We start from the raw sequence: 18,621 nt of genomic DNA, 5'->3' as shown, positions 1-18,621 counted from the left end.
CCATTGACACAGCACCAAACAGGACAAGTTATTCCAGTGTGATGATCCATGGAATGACAAATTACTAGGAATATTACATGGTCACCTGATCAGATAAATAGTGGCTCCAAAAGTACTTTTTGAAGTACAGTGGTCTCTGTCTGATTTTTATTTAACTTAACTATTTTTTTTTTCCTAACTTACTTTCACTTGGTAACATCAAACAGGTCTTGTTACTACTAAAATAAAAATTCAACAAGCCAAGTATTTATAGACACCTTCAAAGAAGCTACCATACAAAGCAAACTTGAGCAAACTCTCGTAACTACCAGCACATAAAGACAGCAAAGAATCTGAGAATCTGTAGATCTAGTCCACCTACTATACCACACGTGACCTACTAATTTATTTTCAATCTGCTGTGGAATTTAGCAACTTTGGATTCTGACCATATCAGGGGAGGACTGGACAAATTGAACGCTTTGGCACTTCCAGCTAAAAGTACACCTTTTTTTTTTTTTTTTTTTTTACTTTTTTTTTTGCGTAATGACAACTGCTTGCTACATTACAATCATCAAACGAAAAGACGGCATTAGAAAAGAATAAAAATAAACCCAGGCTTTCTCAGTCAGCTCTTGCAGTGATCTAAGATATTATTTCCAGCTATATTGCTATTTCCAGAGCTATATCTCCAGCCTTGAGTGACTGAGGTCTACTACCTCAACTAAAGAAACATGAATAACAAATATTAATGTTAACATGAGATTCCTTGATAACAATAGAAAGCAAATGGCACTTCTAAAATTTATGTTGGAAGCACGCAGCCAGATCTAGCCAAAGGTAAGTAAACAGGTATAGTGTAACGAAGTTGACAAGAAGTATTCCTGTGTTACTGTAATGCTGCTGTTCTTTGTGATGTGGACACAGGACAACTTGAACCCAACAGCAATAAACCTAGGACTGGAGAAGCATGAGGTGATTACACTCTTATTCCTTGGGGTAATAATCATAGAGGACTAAGTGTCTTCTAGGACAGGAAACCTTTTCAGTGACTGCGATGGACTATATTCATTCTTCCTGCTATTCATAATAAGGGTTATATTTTGCCTTCTGTATGGTTGCAGGAAAATATGAAGTAACATTCTTCCTTTTGCAGCTGACTGCATTCTTTAAGTGAAGACAATGCTTTTGCAGTCACCCAGTTTTGTTGTTTTTGTTTTTTAATATAACACTAGTTTTTGTTTAATTTATTTATTTCACATTAGAGTGTTTTGTTTGTGCTTTTTTTTTTTTTTTGGTTGGTTGGTTTTACACTAGTTAACTATTCAAACCATATCTCAATGACTGTAAGCACAATTCTTTGCTTGTCATAGACTACCACTAAAAAGAATCGCTGACAAAAGAATTGCATATATTCAAAGGTATAGTCAACCAAAGGCACTAGAAACAAGTGAAATCAATCTCAACTTCATGCTGAAAACATGGCCCCAGCTCGCATTCTGGAAACCTGCTGACTTACTAGCAGGTTGATGAGGAACAGAGTGAATTTCATTTTGCATTCAAGAAGTATGATTGCTTGATGGTATTTTTTAATGTCAACAAAAACACAGTGTTTAAAAAAGAAAGATGTATTCTAATTACACTCATCATGCTATCATTCATTAAGAGCTACATTACCAAATGCCATCATCATTCAAAAGCAGTAAGTCAGGAAATCTTTAGACATTGAAGCATTTGGCTTCTTTTCCTCGAGGGATGCTAATGTAATCTCTCAGTAGGTTTGTACATGACTGATACTAGAATACTGAAAAGTGCAGTATCACAAATCATTTAAGGTAGAAATTATTTTATACCATCAATGTAAAATATGATTTTCCTTTATTGAGACAATTTGTAAATGTTTACTTGGCTAATGGTCACAACAGACAAACAATGAGATAGACAACAAAAATCTTAATGGTCACAAATATATCAGCATGAATACATCGCACAAATGAAGTATCAGGAACACTTAACTTTGATTGCAGCAATTGTCTCCAGAACAGAGCTACCCCTGCTCCCACCCAGCCAGGAATGCTTTGTAGCTGCACTGCACAGATTCCAGCAGCAAAACATTTTGTTCCTGAATGAGGCAGGGTTGCTAAGTGACAGCAGCCCTCTTCTCTTCCACATCATTTACAAAACCCAAGCACTTAAAAACAAGCAAATGAATAGTTAAGGTTCATCAGTCTTACACTTCCCACATAGTAAATGCGCTGTTGTTCCTGGAGGCAAAAAAAATGTCTTTATCACCACAACAAACAACTTTAAACTCCAACCTTTTTATGGGTCGGATGTGTTTTTTTGCAACAAATTCAACACCTGAGTCCATAGAGTCTAATTTTGTAAGGTCATAGTGCCCAGAAGGCTAACATGAATGAATGGAAGCTATGTAACTTGAAGCATACTGAAAACAGGTTTTCAAAATCCATTCCTCAGTTTCATTGTGTGGTAACTGGAAGTGTGCACAGCTCCCTAATCAGTAGAAGGCCATGGAAGAGAGAAAACATCTGAACAAATCCTTAATTTTCTAAGATGTACCTAAGCCAAGAGTATTTTTCTCCATCTATTGCATTGATAGTCATGTTTAGTTTTCCTATAACATTTTCCAAGAGTACATTAAAACCTGCCTAAACTTCATACATTCACTCCTATAGACAATGAGAAAATTAAAAGCATTTCAAAAGAAGCCCTACAAAGGTTGCAGATATATTTTTTTTCCCATAAACAGACTGTTCTACAGTGAATGAAAACCACCCTGAAAGTTAAGCAATTTGAAAAACTGTCTGCTCTAAGACTCATAGATTTTATTTTTTTTCCAGAGAAGTGCACACAGAGAGAGAGAACTTCTTTCAAAGTGCTATCAACACTAATTTTATAATAGAACTGTATTTGCAGTCTTCACTCTGAGGAATCTAGGCCCTTCAACAGTTGGCTGCACAGGTCTATAAAGAAAAGATCAGGCCTTGCTGTTACAGCTTCAGAAATCACAATTATCTAATGCAGAAAACTAGGGAAGATCTCTGTTCTCACTCTGCGCTGCAAGGAACCAACTGGAACAGGTTTCCATATTTCATGCACAGACAATTAAAGAAAAAAAAAAAGTGTAAATTAGTGGAGCTGGAAGAAAAACAGGCAGGGTTTTTCTTATCTGCTGGTTTGTCAGCACTCAAAATCCAGAAAGTTTAAATTGCAGTGGCATCAATTGTAGCAAAACTTCAGCATAAAAAGGTTTTTTTCCAAATGCCATTTTGAAATCCTTATGAATGTAATACAAAATGTTTCCTCATGAAAAGTTCTAGCCTTTTAATCAAGGAATGTCTCTGTAAGCAGTCAGCCTATTTTAATGTTTAATCAATGCAAACTTTTGCCTTAAGCAATATGGAAGATAAACATCGTGTTCTGTACACTGAGGTGAATCTTGGGTCTCTAAAGCAAAACATATACTCCGTAATGAAAACTGCCAATGAAAGGTGCAAATTTTCTGCTACTGATGATATGTTCCACCTAGAGAGAGCACCTAAGAGAGCATCACAATTTCACATCACTTCACAGCCCAGGAAATGGAAAATAATGAGTGGCATCAAGGACTGCATTAATCAGTGGACACATCTGGAATAATGGAAAGCAAATGGCTAGTGAAAGAACCAGGAGCATGAACATCAACAACAGACCCCCAAATCAATGCCCATTAAACAAATTTAACATTCAGTGATTTTTATAAATAAACACAGACATAGAGAGGGAGATGGGGATGATGAATCTGGAGGGGGAAAAAACAGAGTTCAGAATCATTATGCATCACGTAGATCTTAATAGTCGGTATCATATCCCCCAAGGCAAAGAAGGCTGGCACAGCAACATGCCTGAATTCCTTGTAGGGATCATGCAGTGGACAATTTCATATCTTGTAACTCTCATGCTTACCCCACTTCCCAAGGGCTCAGTGCAGGAGAACAACAACCAGACTTACGGAAATGGATAAATCAATGGAAATTTCCAGTGTTATTTCAGTAGTATTAGTATCAAATGCTGCTTTTGTATTTCACAATTTACATAAAAAGTAGTAGTCTATTCCAAAACTTCATTAGTTGGAATATTTTATCTCTCAGAAAAAGCTACTTTAAATATATCTATATTAGGAACAGCAAACTCAAAGTAATATATTTAATTAGCATTTCAAATATGAAACTTGTATTGTTTTGCTCCCTTCTTAGCAAGAACTACAATAGGACCACATTGTTCCCTTGCTATTTGCACATCTGATTTCATAGTCTGTCATCAGTTCCCGTAGATGTTGACACAGTGATGTAAATAACCAACCTGGAGTAAGTCTGCATGTCAAAAGATGAAACTATCCATTTTGTATTTGGAAGCTGAAGTCTTGGTACAGAATACAGAACAGAAGGCTATGGTTTGGTTTTAGGCAAAACACTGATTTTTCCTCCTTGATGTTCAATTACAACTGTCAGCTAGTCTGGAATAAAGCAAATCCTGTTCTTTCAATGTGTTCTCAGCTGGCAGACTGCATTTTACAGAACAGGACATAAGCGTGTGTCTAGCCAGTATTACACGAAGTTTAGTTAATGGCTTATCTGGCATTTGTTCAACTGTGTACTTCAAATGGCAAGACAGAGAAGGTGCATAAAAATAACAATAATAATAATAATTAAAAAAAAAAACAAAACACTAAGCTCTATCTTCATCACGTCGTTTATGTGGCTGATGGAAAAATGATAGCATATCAGAAGTGTCAGCATTTTAGTGAAAGCTGGCATGTAAATATTTATGCATTATGCAAGATAGTCAAGACCTGTCTGCCTGTCCTTTTCCATACTTCTAGCACATAACAGAAAGTGCACTTCAGATAAGAAAAAGATCTAAAGGTTTATACCACAGAATTAAAAACAACTTAAAATGTTCATTAATAAGAATCTGAACATTTAAAATGCTATATGTTTCCAAGAGCTGAGTAACCTCAGTTATCTGGGAATAAAGAGTACTCAGTGCTACTCAGAAGGACCTGGCTTCTTGCCAGATTACCTAGGAAACATGCAATTTTAAAATGCGAAATAAATCATAACTTGAGTTCTCAATAAATTTTGGTGCTTTGTTTTGCTTTTCTGAAAACATAAAAATCAGATTATTAATAGTGTGCATGCCTTCCCCTCTCCCCCCCCTCCCAACACACACACACTTGCTTCCAGAGATGACAGTTCCTTGTCCAGGTATCAAAATCAATTGGTAGCAACTTAAAAGTATTTCCATCTGTGGACTACGCATTGGTTTCAGCACATGAGCTTAGAGGTATCAAGCAAGTGCCTAGCATTGCAAGTTTATCAGCACAAGGGATGCTCACTAGCAAATGTATCAACAACCACAGCTCCCATTGCCAAGTACAGAAGAGGCAGCAGACAGTTAACTGTTCTCCCCTCTCCAGTGACTGCCACCATCCTGTAACTGAGGTAAACTGGCAAGACTGTCAGGCAAAGCTCTTGACTATGCTGTAGCATCTCTGTGGAGGAGTACAGATGTGTTTTCAAGGGTCCCTGGATTTCACAAGAATCACATTCAACCTAAAATCTAAGACCTGAGGACCCAATTTTTACTATCAAATGCTTTACACTACCCCAAGGAATTCTGTACACACCTTCAGAGGCCAATAAACAGGCTAATCATTTCTCAGTTCAATTATTGCACATTAAGTCCAGGGCACAATGTGCTTCATGATGTCATAAGGAACAAAGATTAAGCGGATAGGCAATATGTTCTTCCCCAGTTTCAGTACTACCAGTACAATCCAACACACCCTAATTATCACAACACCTCTTAAGGACAACTGCAATTAACAGGGCTGATGATCCCAATGGTGCTTAGCACCCAACTCTCTGAGGCCAGGGCAGGTATTCACTGGGAAAAGACACACACAGCTGAAGCATTCTTTATGTCAAGAACCAGAACAGTCTTGATGGCCAATTAAGCTGGCCAATTAAGTACTGGGTTGTTTCAACAGAAGACAGTGCTGGCAGCTTGAATAAAAATCTGATAAATCCATGCCTGTTTTTGGCTCAGGACTGAGGGAATTCTGACCATGATTCTATGCCATAGTCCCTTTATGCTGTTCCACTGGTATAAAGGGTTCATCTGTTTGGTAAATAATCCTGAGGCCCTCTAAAGGCTCTCAGATCAGTTTTGAAACAGATGTATGATGAAAAGGTAACTGATGTTTGACATTAACAAAGTTATATTTGCTAAAGTTCCCATACGTGAAGCTGTATTGTTGAGCAGTTATAATCACCCCTCACAAAATCCTGCTGTGCTCCTGAAAGAAACTGGGGAAAGAATAAACAACACGCGCAACCTCTGAAACAAACAAACACAAAACAGTTATTTAAAGTTTGATCAATACCTGGTCCAGAGGAACTTCTACATGAGTGTCTTCATCTTCCTGCACTTCAGCTGCCCCCCACATTTCAGACTGCTCTTCTCTAACTTTGTAAATCCCGTCACCTACAATGGGAAAAGATGCAGAGTGGAAGGAAGTAAAGTCCAACTATGACACTGTGTGGCACAACTACTGAACTGCACTCGGTTTTGTTTAAAGCAGGTTTCTGAGCTGACCCACCATTCTCCATATATATATATATTTAATGATTTTAATGCCCCATTACTCTAAAATTGTTTTCCTTTCCTTTTTAATAAAAAAGTAATTACATGCTACATCATTTGGGGAAGGGAAAGGAAACAGAGAGATTAAGCAAAACCTGGATCTCAAGTTCCTTCCATTTTAGGAGAGGTTGGGAGTAGAGCTGAACTTAATATGTTACAGTAATAACAGATTAGTTCTAGTTCTATAGCCAGTGATAGCACCCTCTTGAAATTAGCATAAAACACACATCTAACAAAAATCTCAGGCTCTGAATCAACAACAAACACAGTGAACCAGGAGCAAAAGATAAACAAAGACAGTTGGGATTCTTGCTGCCCCCATCCCTGGAGCCTGTACAAGAAGAGTTGTAGCTAAAACTCCACATCTGCTTTTAAGAAGCTCATACACCTCGCTAAAAAGGTTAATGGTTACAATGATATTCAATTCTGCAAATATTGTGCACCATTTAGGGGTGTTTGTTTTTCTGGTTTTTTTTTTGTTTGTTTGTTTGTTTTGGTGGTGGTGGTGGTTGTTTGTCTGTTTGTTTTTCCAAGTCTAAGTAATGAGTAGGGGGTCTAGGAGGTTTCTAACGTGGGTCTTTTGCTATCAGCTAACTAGCAAAGTAAGACAAGTACATACAGAAATTTCCACCCAATTTCCAAATTACGCACATTTCTCTCTTCCCTCCCTCCAAAGCATGAAAAGCATAGAAATAAAAAACACGGGGATTAGTCTAAATCACCTCCCTCTCTCTCCATCTATCTAATTTGGAGATACTATACCACTGAAAATGGATAACTGCAGGGAAAAGTGTCAACTTATGCCCTATATGTCTGTTGCCAAACCAGGATGTGGTAAGTAATGCTGGACACAGGTACAGACTGGGTGCAGCACTGGGGATACTGGTCAATAATAGGCTCAAAATTTGTCAACAGTGTGCTCCGGCAGCCAAGGGGGCAAACCTTATTCTGGGGTACACTGAACCTAACATAGCTAGCCAGTCAAAAGAGGTAATTCTCCCACTGTGTTTAGTACTGGTTCAGCCTCACTGTGAATATTGTGTGCAGTTGTGGACTCCACAACATAAAAAGGTTCTTAAGATACCCAAAAGGATCCAGAGGATAGCAACAAAGCTGATAAAAGGTCTGGAAGGCATATAGTATGAGGATACACTGAGTATCTCGAACAACTAATCTTGTTAAGTATAGACAAAAGGAGGTTGAGAGGTGATCTTATCTGAGGAAGAGAAAAGGAGAGGAAGGTACTCATCTTTTCTCCCTGGTGTCTAGTTAACAGGACGTGTGAGAATGGCTCAAAGTTGTGCCAGGAGAGTTTCAGACCAGACATCATGGAAAACTTCTTTACTGAGAGAGTACTCAGACACAGGATTCCTAGAGAGGAGGTTGATGCCCTGTGCCTTCCTATCCTTGCTTAAAAGTCATCTGAATAACTCTAAATTATATGTTTGAATTTGGGGTCAGCCCTGAAATAGTCTGACAGTTGGACTCAATGATAATGATCTTTGTTGGTCTCTTCTGACTGAAGCTATTCTATTCTACGTTGCTATTATTGTCTCTCATCACAGACATTAGACTGAGATATACAACACAACCATATTCTGAGAGGAAAATGTAACATGTTTCTTAAAAGCCATCATTGATGACCCTTCTAACTCAAGGCCTCTTAAGTATCTTGAGAAAATAACCACAGTGGCTTGCTCTAGATTCCTTGGCTCACTGAACTGTAAGAAGTAAAATCAGCATCTGAGAACTGCATTTAATATCATCATAATCCACTTCACACTCTTTTATCTTCAAGTTCCCCAGTTATTTTAACCAAAAATTGGGATCTGTCCTCTACAGATAAAAGGACTTTAGTGCTGAGGCTCTTCTCTGGCAAGGCAAGAGAAGAGGTACAAGGGAGATGAACATGTGTTGGCCACGCAGGCCAAATCTACAAAACTCATCTCAAGAGTTGAGGGTTTTTAGTTTTAGAGCACCTCTCCTTTGAGAAGCAGATGAGCCTCAGGGCTATGCTGAATAACCCAGCAACTAACATCCACACAACAGACAAGCTATAAGAGAAGAGAAGACAATCATTTTCTACCTGGCTCATGCAACAGACTTTCACATTCAGACAAGTGTTCACAAGAAGCTTGTAACAGGGGGGATTCAACAAGCAAAAACTGAAAACTTAATGTGATTTCCACTGAGGATTTTCTAACAGGTGTCTGCTTAGAAAGCTGGTGATAAATTAGAAGACATTAGTTGAAAAGAGCCCTGCACAATCTTCTAGCAGCTCTCAAGGACACCACTATTACTGTCGTGCATAGAAAGCATGCTAAAGTGAAATATCATTCCTGCTCTTCCATAGAGTTGCTTGTGGTAGATGCTAAAAAATGAGAAAGTGTCACAAAAATCACTGAAAAACTTCAAGAATGGTGTTTTCAGGCAAAGTGGGAAATTATACTATTTTCAGAACAGCTGTGTTCTCTAAAGAAAACAAGTAGTTAAAAGGATAGCATATTTCAAATGCATACAACAGAAGATAACATTAGTTGGTTTCAGAAAAGACAAAATATATAAGCAAGTTTGAAAATCAGCAACCAAAGAAAAATGAATTATTTGTCTCTGTGCAAACATTAAGAGTATGGAAGACAAATGTCCAAAACAAATGTACCATTAATAGTCATGGAAGGAAAAAAAAACCAACACAGCTCTGAGATGTGCCAAAATGCGTGAACTAAAAAATGGCATTAACTGAAAACTGGGAAAGTTGTAACAGTGGAACAAATTAAAAATTCAAAAGAAAATGGCAAGGAATGAGATTAGGCTTACATTGGGACACATACCTTTCTTTTCAGAAGTGAAAAGAAATACAAAAACTGTAAAATAATGTAAAAAATATTTAGATTCATTAAAGGGAATGTTAAGAAAATAGCTCAAAGAAGTAAACATTAGTAATGTTGCTACTCTGTTTCAGACAGAAGAATTTACTCTTTTTGCATGTGAATCTAAAAATATCTGGAGGAGGACGGTTGAAAGGCCAATGTATTCCTTGTTTATGTGTTCTGTGTCAAGATCTTGTCTGCAGGTGTTTGCAGACCATATTAATCACTACTACCAGTTCCATGAGTTACTCAGCTCCTCACAAGCAATTATGTTATGTATATATGTTGGATATTTTTGCATCCTATTTTATAGGCAATATTTCAGAAATGCTTTTTGGTTTAAAAAAAAAATATATCTTATTGATGCAATATTTCACATCTCTGTCTCCAAATCATTAGTCAGTTTCTACACACTTCTCTAAGGGAGGAAAAAAACAAGGCATTTTAGAAACCACTATAAATCACATGAAATAACATTTCTGTAAATCATCATTCTGTTCTAAGTTTATATTTGAACTTCTGTTAACATTAGAAATAAGTAGTGTATCTCACTGAAAAGAGAATTCCCAGCACTTTCGTTAGATGGAACATTTATGTCTACCCCCAAATGGTTAATGAAATCTTGTAGGTTAAACATGATGCTCACGCAAGAGCTAGTTCTGACTTCCTGTGCCTCAAACTAATTGGAAATTTCAAAGATGGAGGTGAGTCAGGGTCCTGGCAACACTGCTCTAAAAGGGGGTAAGAAAAGAAAATAGGTCCAAGCCTTACAGTCAAGCTGTGGCATACTTTACCAATTTGCTCCAAGTTGAGTAGAAGATGATAGCAGCAAGGAATTAAGGGTCACTTTAAGACCCAAATATCTCCCTACTGCTATGCCTGCTGTCAAGTATAAATTAGAGGATTTATTTCCATTTAGGTTCTCAGTTCTCCATTCTCTACGCCAAACTAAGTGCTGCTTCAGACAACAGGCCAAGCAAAATATTATTGAGAGGCTCCAGATCTTCTACGAGGATATTTTTTCCGTGGTGCTTTCCATGGCAATAAAACAGGCTGCTCAGGGAAGCTGTGGAGTCTCTCTCCTTTGAGACCTTCAAACATTGCCTGGACATGGTCCTGGGCAACCTGCTCTACGTGTCCCTGCTTGAGCAGAGGAGTTGGACCAGATTACCTTCAGATGACTTCCAACCTCAACCATTCTGTGATTCTGCGTCCACGCAAACAGAAGATACTGGAATTTTAAAGATTTTGCCAGTCACTACCTGAAAACACACTGCCTTAATTTAGAATCCCCCATTTCATATATCTCTGTATCCTATACAGAGAAAAGTGAGGCAACCTAAACAAATACCAATGTCATCTCCCATTATTTCTGATTATTTTCAAGCAGGGTCATGTTCATTAATTCAGGCAAGATGGAGAAAGAAGAATCCACAGAAGGGCAGAGAGTGGATCATAAGAGGAAAAAGGAATTCAGGAGGAGCAGTCAACTTGATAGAGAGGATATACAGAGGCCAGATGTTATGAACCCAGAGAGAAAAGATAAGATGAATGCAGAATAACCTGAAAAGGAACATGCGGAATGAGGAACTATGCAAGAGCAAACAGGAAGATGAGGAAGCACTGGTATAAGTTAAGGGAAGAAATGGGATTAAAAAACAAACAACAACAACAACAAAAAACAGGTTATGTGCAGTGGAAGAGCAGAAGCTTGAAAGAATTAGAGGAGAGGAAAGAATAAAACAGCAGGTACCCATGCCAATTTCAACGTCTTAAAGGAATCTTCCTTCTGAAAAACCTAAGAACAGGAATGTCATTTTCCTAGTACCTATCTGCAATTGAATTTGTATGTTCAGATGCTCCCATATATACCCGTTTGTGACAGAGGTGCTGCAAACAGCAGCAATGAAAAAAATGCTCACTTTTCTCAGGCAAGTATTTTTCTTGATTTCTTCTCATAATTATTGTTTATTCCTATAAGAAACATTTAGTGAAACTCTGGGTAAAAATTCTTAGAACTTTTTTTTGTTTTTTTTTAATTCAAGATGGAGGAGTAAATGAAAACTTTAACTGTGAGTGCATTCCTATGGAGCTTCTTCAAGAGTTGTGCTCTGCCTTACCTCTTCTCCAGCTTCATGATCACACAGAGAGAAAGACCTATGAAATCTCAAGGGAATCCAGACTGCTTTAAGCTCTGAATTCCCCAAAGCCTTGTGAGGGCTAATGGGAAAGGGAACACCTGGAGCCTGATCACAGCTCTACTGAAAAAAGGTGGCACATATTTCAAAATAGTGGTGAACCAACTCAAGCTGCCCTAAGCAAAGTCAGTTGATACGGCTGTTGAAACACTGGCACCTACTGTATGGCTAAGGTCTGTATCATACACTTAGTGCCTTGGTCCTCTATTAATTTCAGCAAAGCTAGGAACAGGTGGCACTGTATTACTGACATTACTTTTCCACCTCCATTACTTAGTTGTAAACAAGAAAATAAAACCAATACAATACAAGATCTTCATATTCAGTTTCCTACTCTGTCCTGTTGACTGACCCATGCCAGCTATACTGACTTTGTAGCACCTGAGAATTCAACTTTGTGAAAAGGAAGTCTGCCACTGGCTGATCAGGGAAGTTTTCTGGATATTTTTATTTCTGGCTAATCCCCCAGTAAGTACAGAGTACATTAATCAGCAATGGTAAAACTAAAATGCCCAGAACATTTTGACTAACAACATTTTACATGATACATGTTGTCAACTGACTACATAAACAGATGTTCACTGTATCATGCAATCATTCAGTTTAATATGTAGAGAAAGAAGCAATGAATTGGTGCAAATATAACTTGAGCAAAACTTGGCTACAACACAAACATCTTGTGTCTGATGCCATTCAGTATTTCAGCTGGAATCCTCTTGTATTTGATAAACAAGAAAGTAATATGACTTTATTAAACAGTAATTGAGTTATACATTGAGCTAACTCATAAGAAATATATATATTTTAAATAATTAAACAGAGCAATTAATGGCTCTTGTATAAGCTTGTTTCCTACACAGCATTAACTATAAAAGATTTATTGCAGCACAAATTACAACATTATACAGTCATTAATGCATTTCAAATTTGAAACTGATTGAAGTTTAGCAGTAGGGATAAAAAATCATCATAATAATAGCCTGCCCTGAATATTTTATGGAAATCAGAGGCATTTACTAACTGCAAGCTCTGTATGTAAGCAAGAAAGTTAATGTGACTATAAAAAAAAATTAATGTGACTTACCACAGAGGCTGTCTCATAAAAATGTTAAGTCGAATTAAAAACAAAATGTAAAAAATCTGTGGCTCATTAAATTGAATATATTGCTATGAGGAATAGGGAGGAGGTGCATTTATGCTTGTCTACAACATAATTTTCTGTTATTTATTTATTTATACTTTCGAAGTATCAAGGCCCATTTCCAACAAAAAGCCACCACCCTGGTGACAGATGTGTATGTGTGCCTGTGACCTCTGTCATCAAAAAGTAGCAGAATTAAAAAGAAACCGGTAGGAAAATACATATGAAACTGGTGGGAATATTACAAAAATATGTATTTTTTTTCACCTGATACTATTGCAACCTCAAGCTGCTAAGCAGCTATTTTCTCTATGCAGAAAATATTCAAATTCTAACATTTCATGCTACTACAGATTGCTGACTTCTCAGCATCACTACAGAAACTGCCAAAGGTGCTTCTAGAGTTTAACCTTGTACAAAGCAGTTCCCTTTGTTGATAAGAAATGTGGTAGTGTTAGTGCAAAGGAAAAGCTGCCTTCGACAGCTGCAACAGCTCATTCATCTTTGTATATAAACAGCTACAAAAATAAAGGACTGCATGTCATGAGTTTTTTCTTCCTTCCCCCTACTTTAATTGTTCACTTCATTTATTCTTTGTTTCTAAACATCTACTTTATTCATTTTTTTAAATGACATATCATTAAGATAATTTGCATTTTGCAATTAATAAAGCAAATCCTATTTAGCATTAGCTTTTTGACTTCCATGTTCATTCCATAAGCCAGTGTTTTCTTGGGTACAGCTTGGTCCTAAGGTCTTAATTGTCACAAAGCAAAGCCCTGAATAGTCTGTTCTGTTCTTGTCACTCCAAACTGAGTCAGTACACCTACACTCTATCCTGCTGTGAATTAAGCACCATGGCTTACCTGTTGCCCAGTACTGTTTGCTCACTTTTTCAATGTACTCATCTTAGCAAAAGCAAACCTAAAGAAGAATGATGTGCTTGGAGATGAAGGCCACAAGGGTTACCATCACCTCAGTTCCCCACTGGCATCAGCATATTCTGGCTACTGTGATTCTGTAATAATGATACAAACTAACAGCAGCAAGGGTTCTCAGTTCTTATTAGACTGCAATTCTATCTCCTATTATGCATGGAATAAACCTCCAGGCCCTGTAAAATCTCTGGGAAAAAAAAAAAAAAAAAGATGACCTCTCTTTTTCAGCATAGTTATTATCTGCACTGGCAACAAAGCAACAATGATCCGGTCTATACATCTCTGTTTCAAGTACAGTTTTTCAGTCAGAAAAGTTGCCAGCAGGACAACATGGACAACAGCAGCTCTAGCTCACAATGCACAGCAGACATCCAGTAGTCCACAAGTATATTCTTTCACAGGTTCACAATTTTATTGAAAGAAATTCAGAGCATGATAGCAGGAGCAGCTGCCATACCTGATGTTCTGTGCAGCTTTCCCTTTACTTAATGGTTGGCCTCTTTCTTCCCTTTTTTAGCCAACTGTAACACCAAGAAATTGAAATAATTGCTAATTTCTAAGGCCTTATAATACCCGAAAGTAGATGTGAAAAACTGTGAAGTGACTTATCCCATCTCCAGTATAATACTCTTCCAAATCATAGCCAGAAGTAAAACTTCACATTCTATTACATCTATAACTTGTTTGGTAGTTTGGATGGGGAGTTACTTTGCAAGCAGTGTGATCATAATTAACCCACTGCATTTGAACAGAATAGGCCATAAAATTGAGGGTGCTCCCTTACAAGGATTTTCTATTATGCTTCTAAATTCACTACTTTCCTGTTCAATTTCTTAAAGCAGCATTTACAGAGTGCTGCAAACCAAATAAATAAATAAATAAAATATTAAAAAAAAAAAAAAAAAAAAAAAAGGAGTAGGGTATTGTTGTTGTTGTTTCAATCTTAAATCAAGATAATGATAACTAAATATGTCTTTGGTATCACTTTTACAAGCCTAAATTCTACTGAAACAGCTGCACTAATCAAAGATCTAAACCTCATATTTCCAGTTGCAATTACTGTTGCATATAATATATTCAATGCTCTTTAAAGCCTTAAAGTTTACAAAAACTGAAGCACCAGCTTGCAGACTACTGAATTTGTTCTAAGAAGTGGTGTCTTTAAAATTTGCACAAAGAGCTTTCAAAATTGAATAATTCTTTAATCATCTTGATTTGAGAGGATTATGACATGGATCAGTTGTAATATGAATGGCAGACTGGTGAAATTCTCAATGTATTAAAAAGAAACAACATTCCAAGTGAATACATGACTAGCCCAACTAAACTCTTGGAAGATTAGGTTAAGCTTTTAAATACAGTATGAGTATAATTCTTCAGATGTCAAGTCTCAGGAAACAATCACTTTCAAACAATCTGGCACTCAGGAGAGAGAAGATTTCATGTAACTGCTAAATTGGCAGGGAGAACAGCAAAGAATATGGGACACATCTTCTATTGTGAATATTTTCTTTTTGTCTGTTTTAGTACATTCTGAAATGTACATGTGTAAACTCACTGTAGTTTATTAGTTGCAGATTAAAATTAATCCCACATCAGTGACAGACAAATGCAGCTGAATAAAATGCAAAGAGGCTTTTCCACTGTCCATCAGGGGAAAAAAAAAACTTGTAAACTGTTGATAAATGCTTCCCCTACTCTGCCCAAAGTCTCTGAATTTGAACGAGTTTTTTGGAATAACCCTGCAAAGCCAACTGAGTAACTGCAACAAGCCTTTGGAGCAGAAATATACTGATCAAAACAGTACTTGGGAGCAATCATCATCACTGAAGACTGGGAGCAGTCTTCTAGGTCTCCATCAAAAATCCGTCTGTTTCAGAATAAAATTCCTCTCTCTAAAGTGAAATTGATAATGTCATAATTTAAGGCAGGAATCACATCCAATACTCCAGCACCTATTGTAAACTAGATTTCAAATTTCCTTGTCAGCTGAGAGAATGGGCATCTCCTGTCACATTTGTCTCTCCTGGATGGCTGAAGCCTAGAACCCAAGCTTGAATTAATCCCCTGATCCTCATAAAACGGGAGGTAGGCAAGATGTGTCTTGCCCTCAACAAGTTTCCAGGAGCAGCTGAGGTCTGAAACTTTACCAAGGTCAAGAAGCCTTTAGGATTTACTGCATCCTTCTTTTCTTGTTGTCACAGGGAAAAATATAAGACCAAATAGCCTCTCCAAATAAAAAGCTTTTTCAAAACTTCTGTACATGCCTTCTGAATGAACAGCACAAAGGTGAGGCCAAGTACACTACAGCTGGAGTCTTTGCAAATAATCCTATTTTAGTCTTGCTATGTGGAGTTAAAATGCAATTAGCCCAAGTAGCACTTTGGCTAACAGCCAATAATGCAGATGGAAAATGGATGTGCTAAGTCTGGTGTTCTTGTGTTTGCTCTTATTTTTGCTCTTAACTCCATACGTGCAGTTCTTACAGCCTTGCATCTGTGGGCAAAGGTAGGAAGAGAATGCAAGACACCCTTGCTCCTTTCCATCTCAATTTCTGGTCCTCAAACATACGTTTGAAGCAGGCTTCAAAAAGCACTGGGGAACTAGGAAGAAAGCTGAAGTGTTCCTGTCTGCTAACTGAACCTAGCCAAAGTAGTACAACTATTTAAATGTATGGTACTGGTTGTCTGCATAAGAGCTGTATCTCAAGCAGTCACTTTCAGGGACAATACAAGGGCCTTAATACCAAAAAACCCATCCCCATTATCATCTTTCAAGGCACTTCATCATCCACTTCAGTCTCACATAACAGTCACAGGAGTCCATCAAACTCAGAGGCAAGTTAGCAAAGCAGGACGGAGTGTGGGAAAGATGGTTATTGACAGAGAGACTTTTCAGAGCACTAAAAGCATTAGGGTTAGGAGAAGGGGAAGAGCTTTCACTAACACACAGAGAAACTGCCTATATTCTGCTCTTTCACTTCGGGGTGGATGTTAACTCAGGTCTTCAGTAACTGAAGAAGTACTGAAAACAAGTGAAGAACGTTTAGATGTAGAGCTTAGGGATATGGCTTAGTGGGGACTGTTAGTGTTAGGTCAGAGGTTGGACTTGATGATCTTGAGGTCTCTTCCAACCTAGAAATTCTGTGATTCTGTGATTCTGTGAAAAACAACAACCTTAGAAACAGGCATGTACCCTTCAACCGCCCTCTGGCTGCTATCATGCCACCTCAGCAGTGTAAGTTCCCTTCACACCCAAGGGGAGTGCAATGGGTCTTCAGCACGCATGCAAATAAAGCACACATGCACAGGTTAAGTACAGATTCAGGCACGGCAGCCATGAAATAAAAGAACACTGCTGCATGTCTGAGTGCCAGTTTAAGTCATGATTACTCATTTGTACTCTTTCAATTAACTTCAATGAAGTAGTTAGCTTTTTTTTTTTTTTTTTTAATTTAAAATTAAACAACAGTTCATCATTTTCTAAGCAAAATGTGCTCAGGGTTTGCCTGTTGATTTCCCACCTTCCCCTTTTAACTGAGTTAAAGAGGGAGAATTCAGAGGGAGGTGCTCATCTTTTCTCCCTGGTATCTAGTGATAGGATGTGTAGGAATGCCTGCTCAAGAGGAGGTTCAGACTAGACATTAGGAAAAACTTCTTTATGCAATGAGCAGTCAGACACTGAAACAGGCTTCCTATAGAGGTTATTGATGCCCCATGCCTGCCTGTCCTTGTTTATGAGGTATTTGGATAATGCTTTTAATGGTATTGCTTTAACTTTGGGTCAGCCCTGAAGTAGTCTGACAGCTGGTCTCAATGATCTTTTTATGTCCTTTCTGACTATTCTGTTTGATTTTATTCTTGTTCCATAGCTGTAGTGCTGCATTCACATTAACATCTACTGAATACATAAAAATGAAAAACAAAACAAAACAAACAAACAAACAATATTATTTGTTCTTGTGAGTTCTTGCCACATTTCCTATTTTTTATGTTTTTTTTTATATTTCCTAATTTACTGTTATATAGAAATATAAACTACCTGTACAGAAAATTACTTTTGTTTTAAAAACACATCATGCATAAATCAACCATGAAAAGTACAGACAAGAACTTTTTTAAGAGCATCGGGACAAACATTTAACGGACATGTTTAAAAGAATAACTTTGTATTAGTCAGAAAAAAGTTATCTTTTACACTCTCATAATGATTTGGAGCTAAAAACACTCCAAAATTCTGATACATACTAGTGGACATTTTATGTTTTTCCTCTTTCCATAAAAAAGCAGGATCCTGGCTCTGGACAAATCCAGTTATCTCCATTAAATAAGTCTAATGCAGGTCAAGCATCTTCAAATGTTAGCTAGGAACTACAAAAATGCCAATGTTTTAGAAACATAGAATGATTTGGTTTGGAAGGGACCTTAAAGATCCCTTACTAGGAACACCTCCCACTAGACCAGGTTGCTCAAAGCCCCATCCAACCTGGCCCTGAACACCTCCAGGGATGGGGTATCCGCAGCTTCTCTGGGCAACCTGTTCCAGTGCCTCACTATCCTCATAGTAAAGAATTTCTTCCTTATATCTAATCTAAATCTACCCTCTTTCAGGTTAAAGCTGTTACTCCTTGTCCTATCATTACACTCCTGATAAAGTATGTGTAAGTCCTTTTAAAAATACTTCTGTCAAAAGGAACAATAAATAAATACAAAAAGCCTAATACTGCCCTAATGGAACATGCACTCCACCCTACTAAAAGGATTTTCACATATTTCCACAGCCATTTC

The 18,621-nt window shown here is 37.5% G+C and overlaps 1 protein-coding gene across 1 annotated transcript in view; it reads right to left on the bottom strand.

Moving 5' to 3' along the window:
* DCDC2 (doublecortin domain containing 2) overlaps positions 1-18,621 on the bottom strand; it is a 62,623-nt gene that overhangs the window by 5,876 nt on the left and 38,126 nt on the right. The window contains 1 exon segment of the mRNA XM_082754411.1: positions 6,428-6,528. Coding sequence (XP_082610537.1) covers positions 6,428-6,528 — 101 coding nt within the window.

This window comes from Aythya marila (genome assembly GCF_965140915.1).
Source record: "Aythya marila genome assembly, chromosome: 2".
NCBI lineage: Eukaryota > Metazoa > Chordata > Aves > Anseriformes > Anatidae > Aythya > Aythya marila.
The sequence above is the reverse complement of the archived record's forward strand: the minus strand, read 5'-3'. Positions and strand labels throughout refer to the sequence as shown.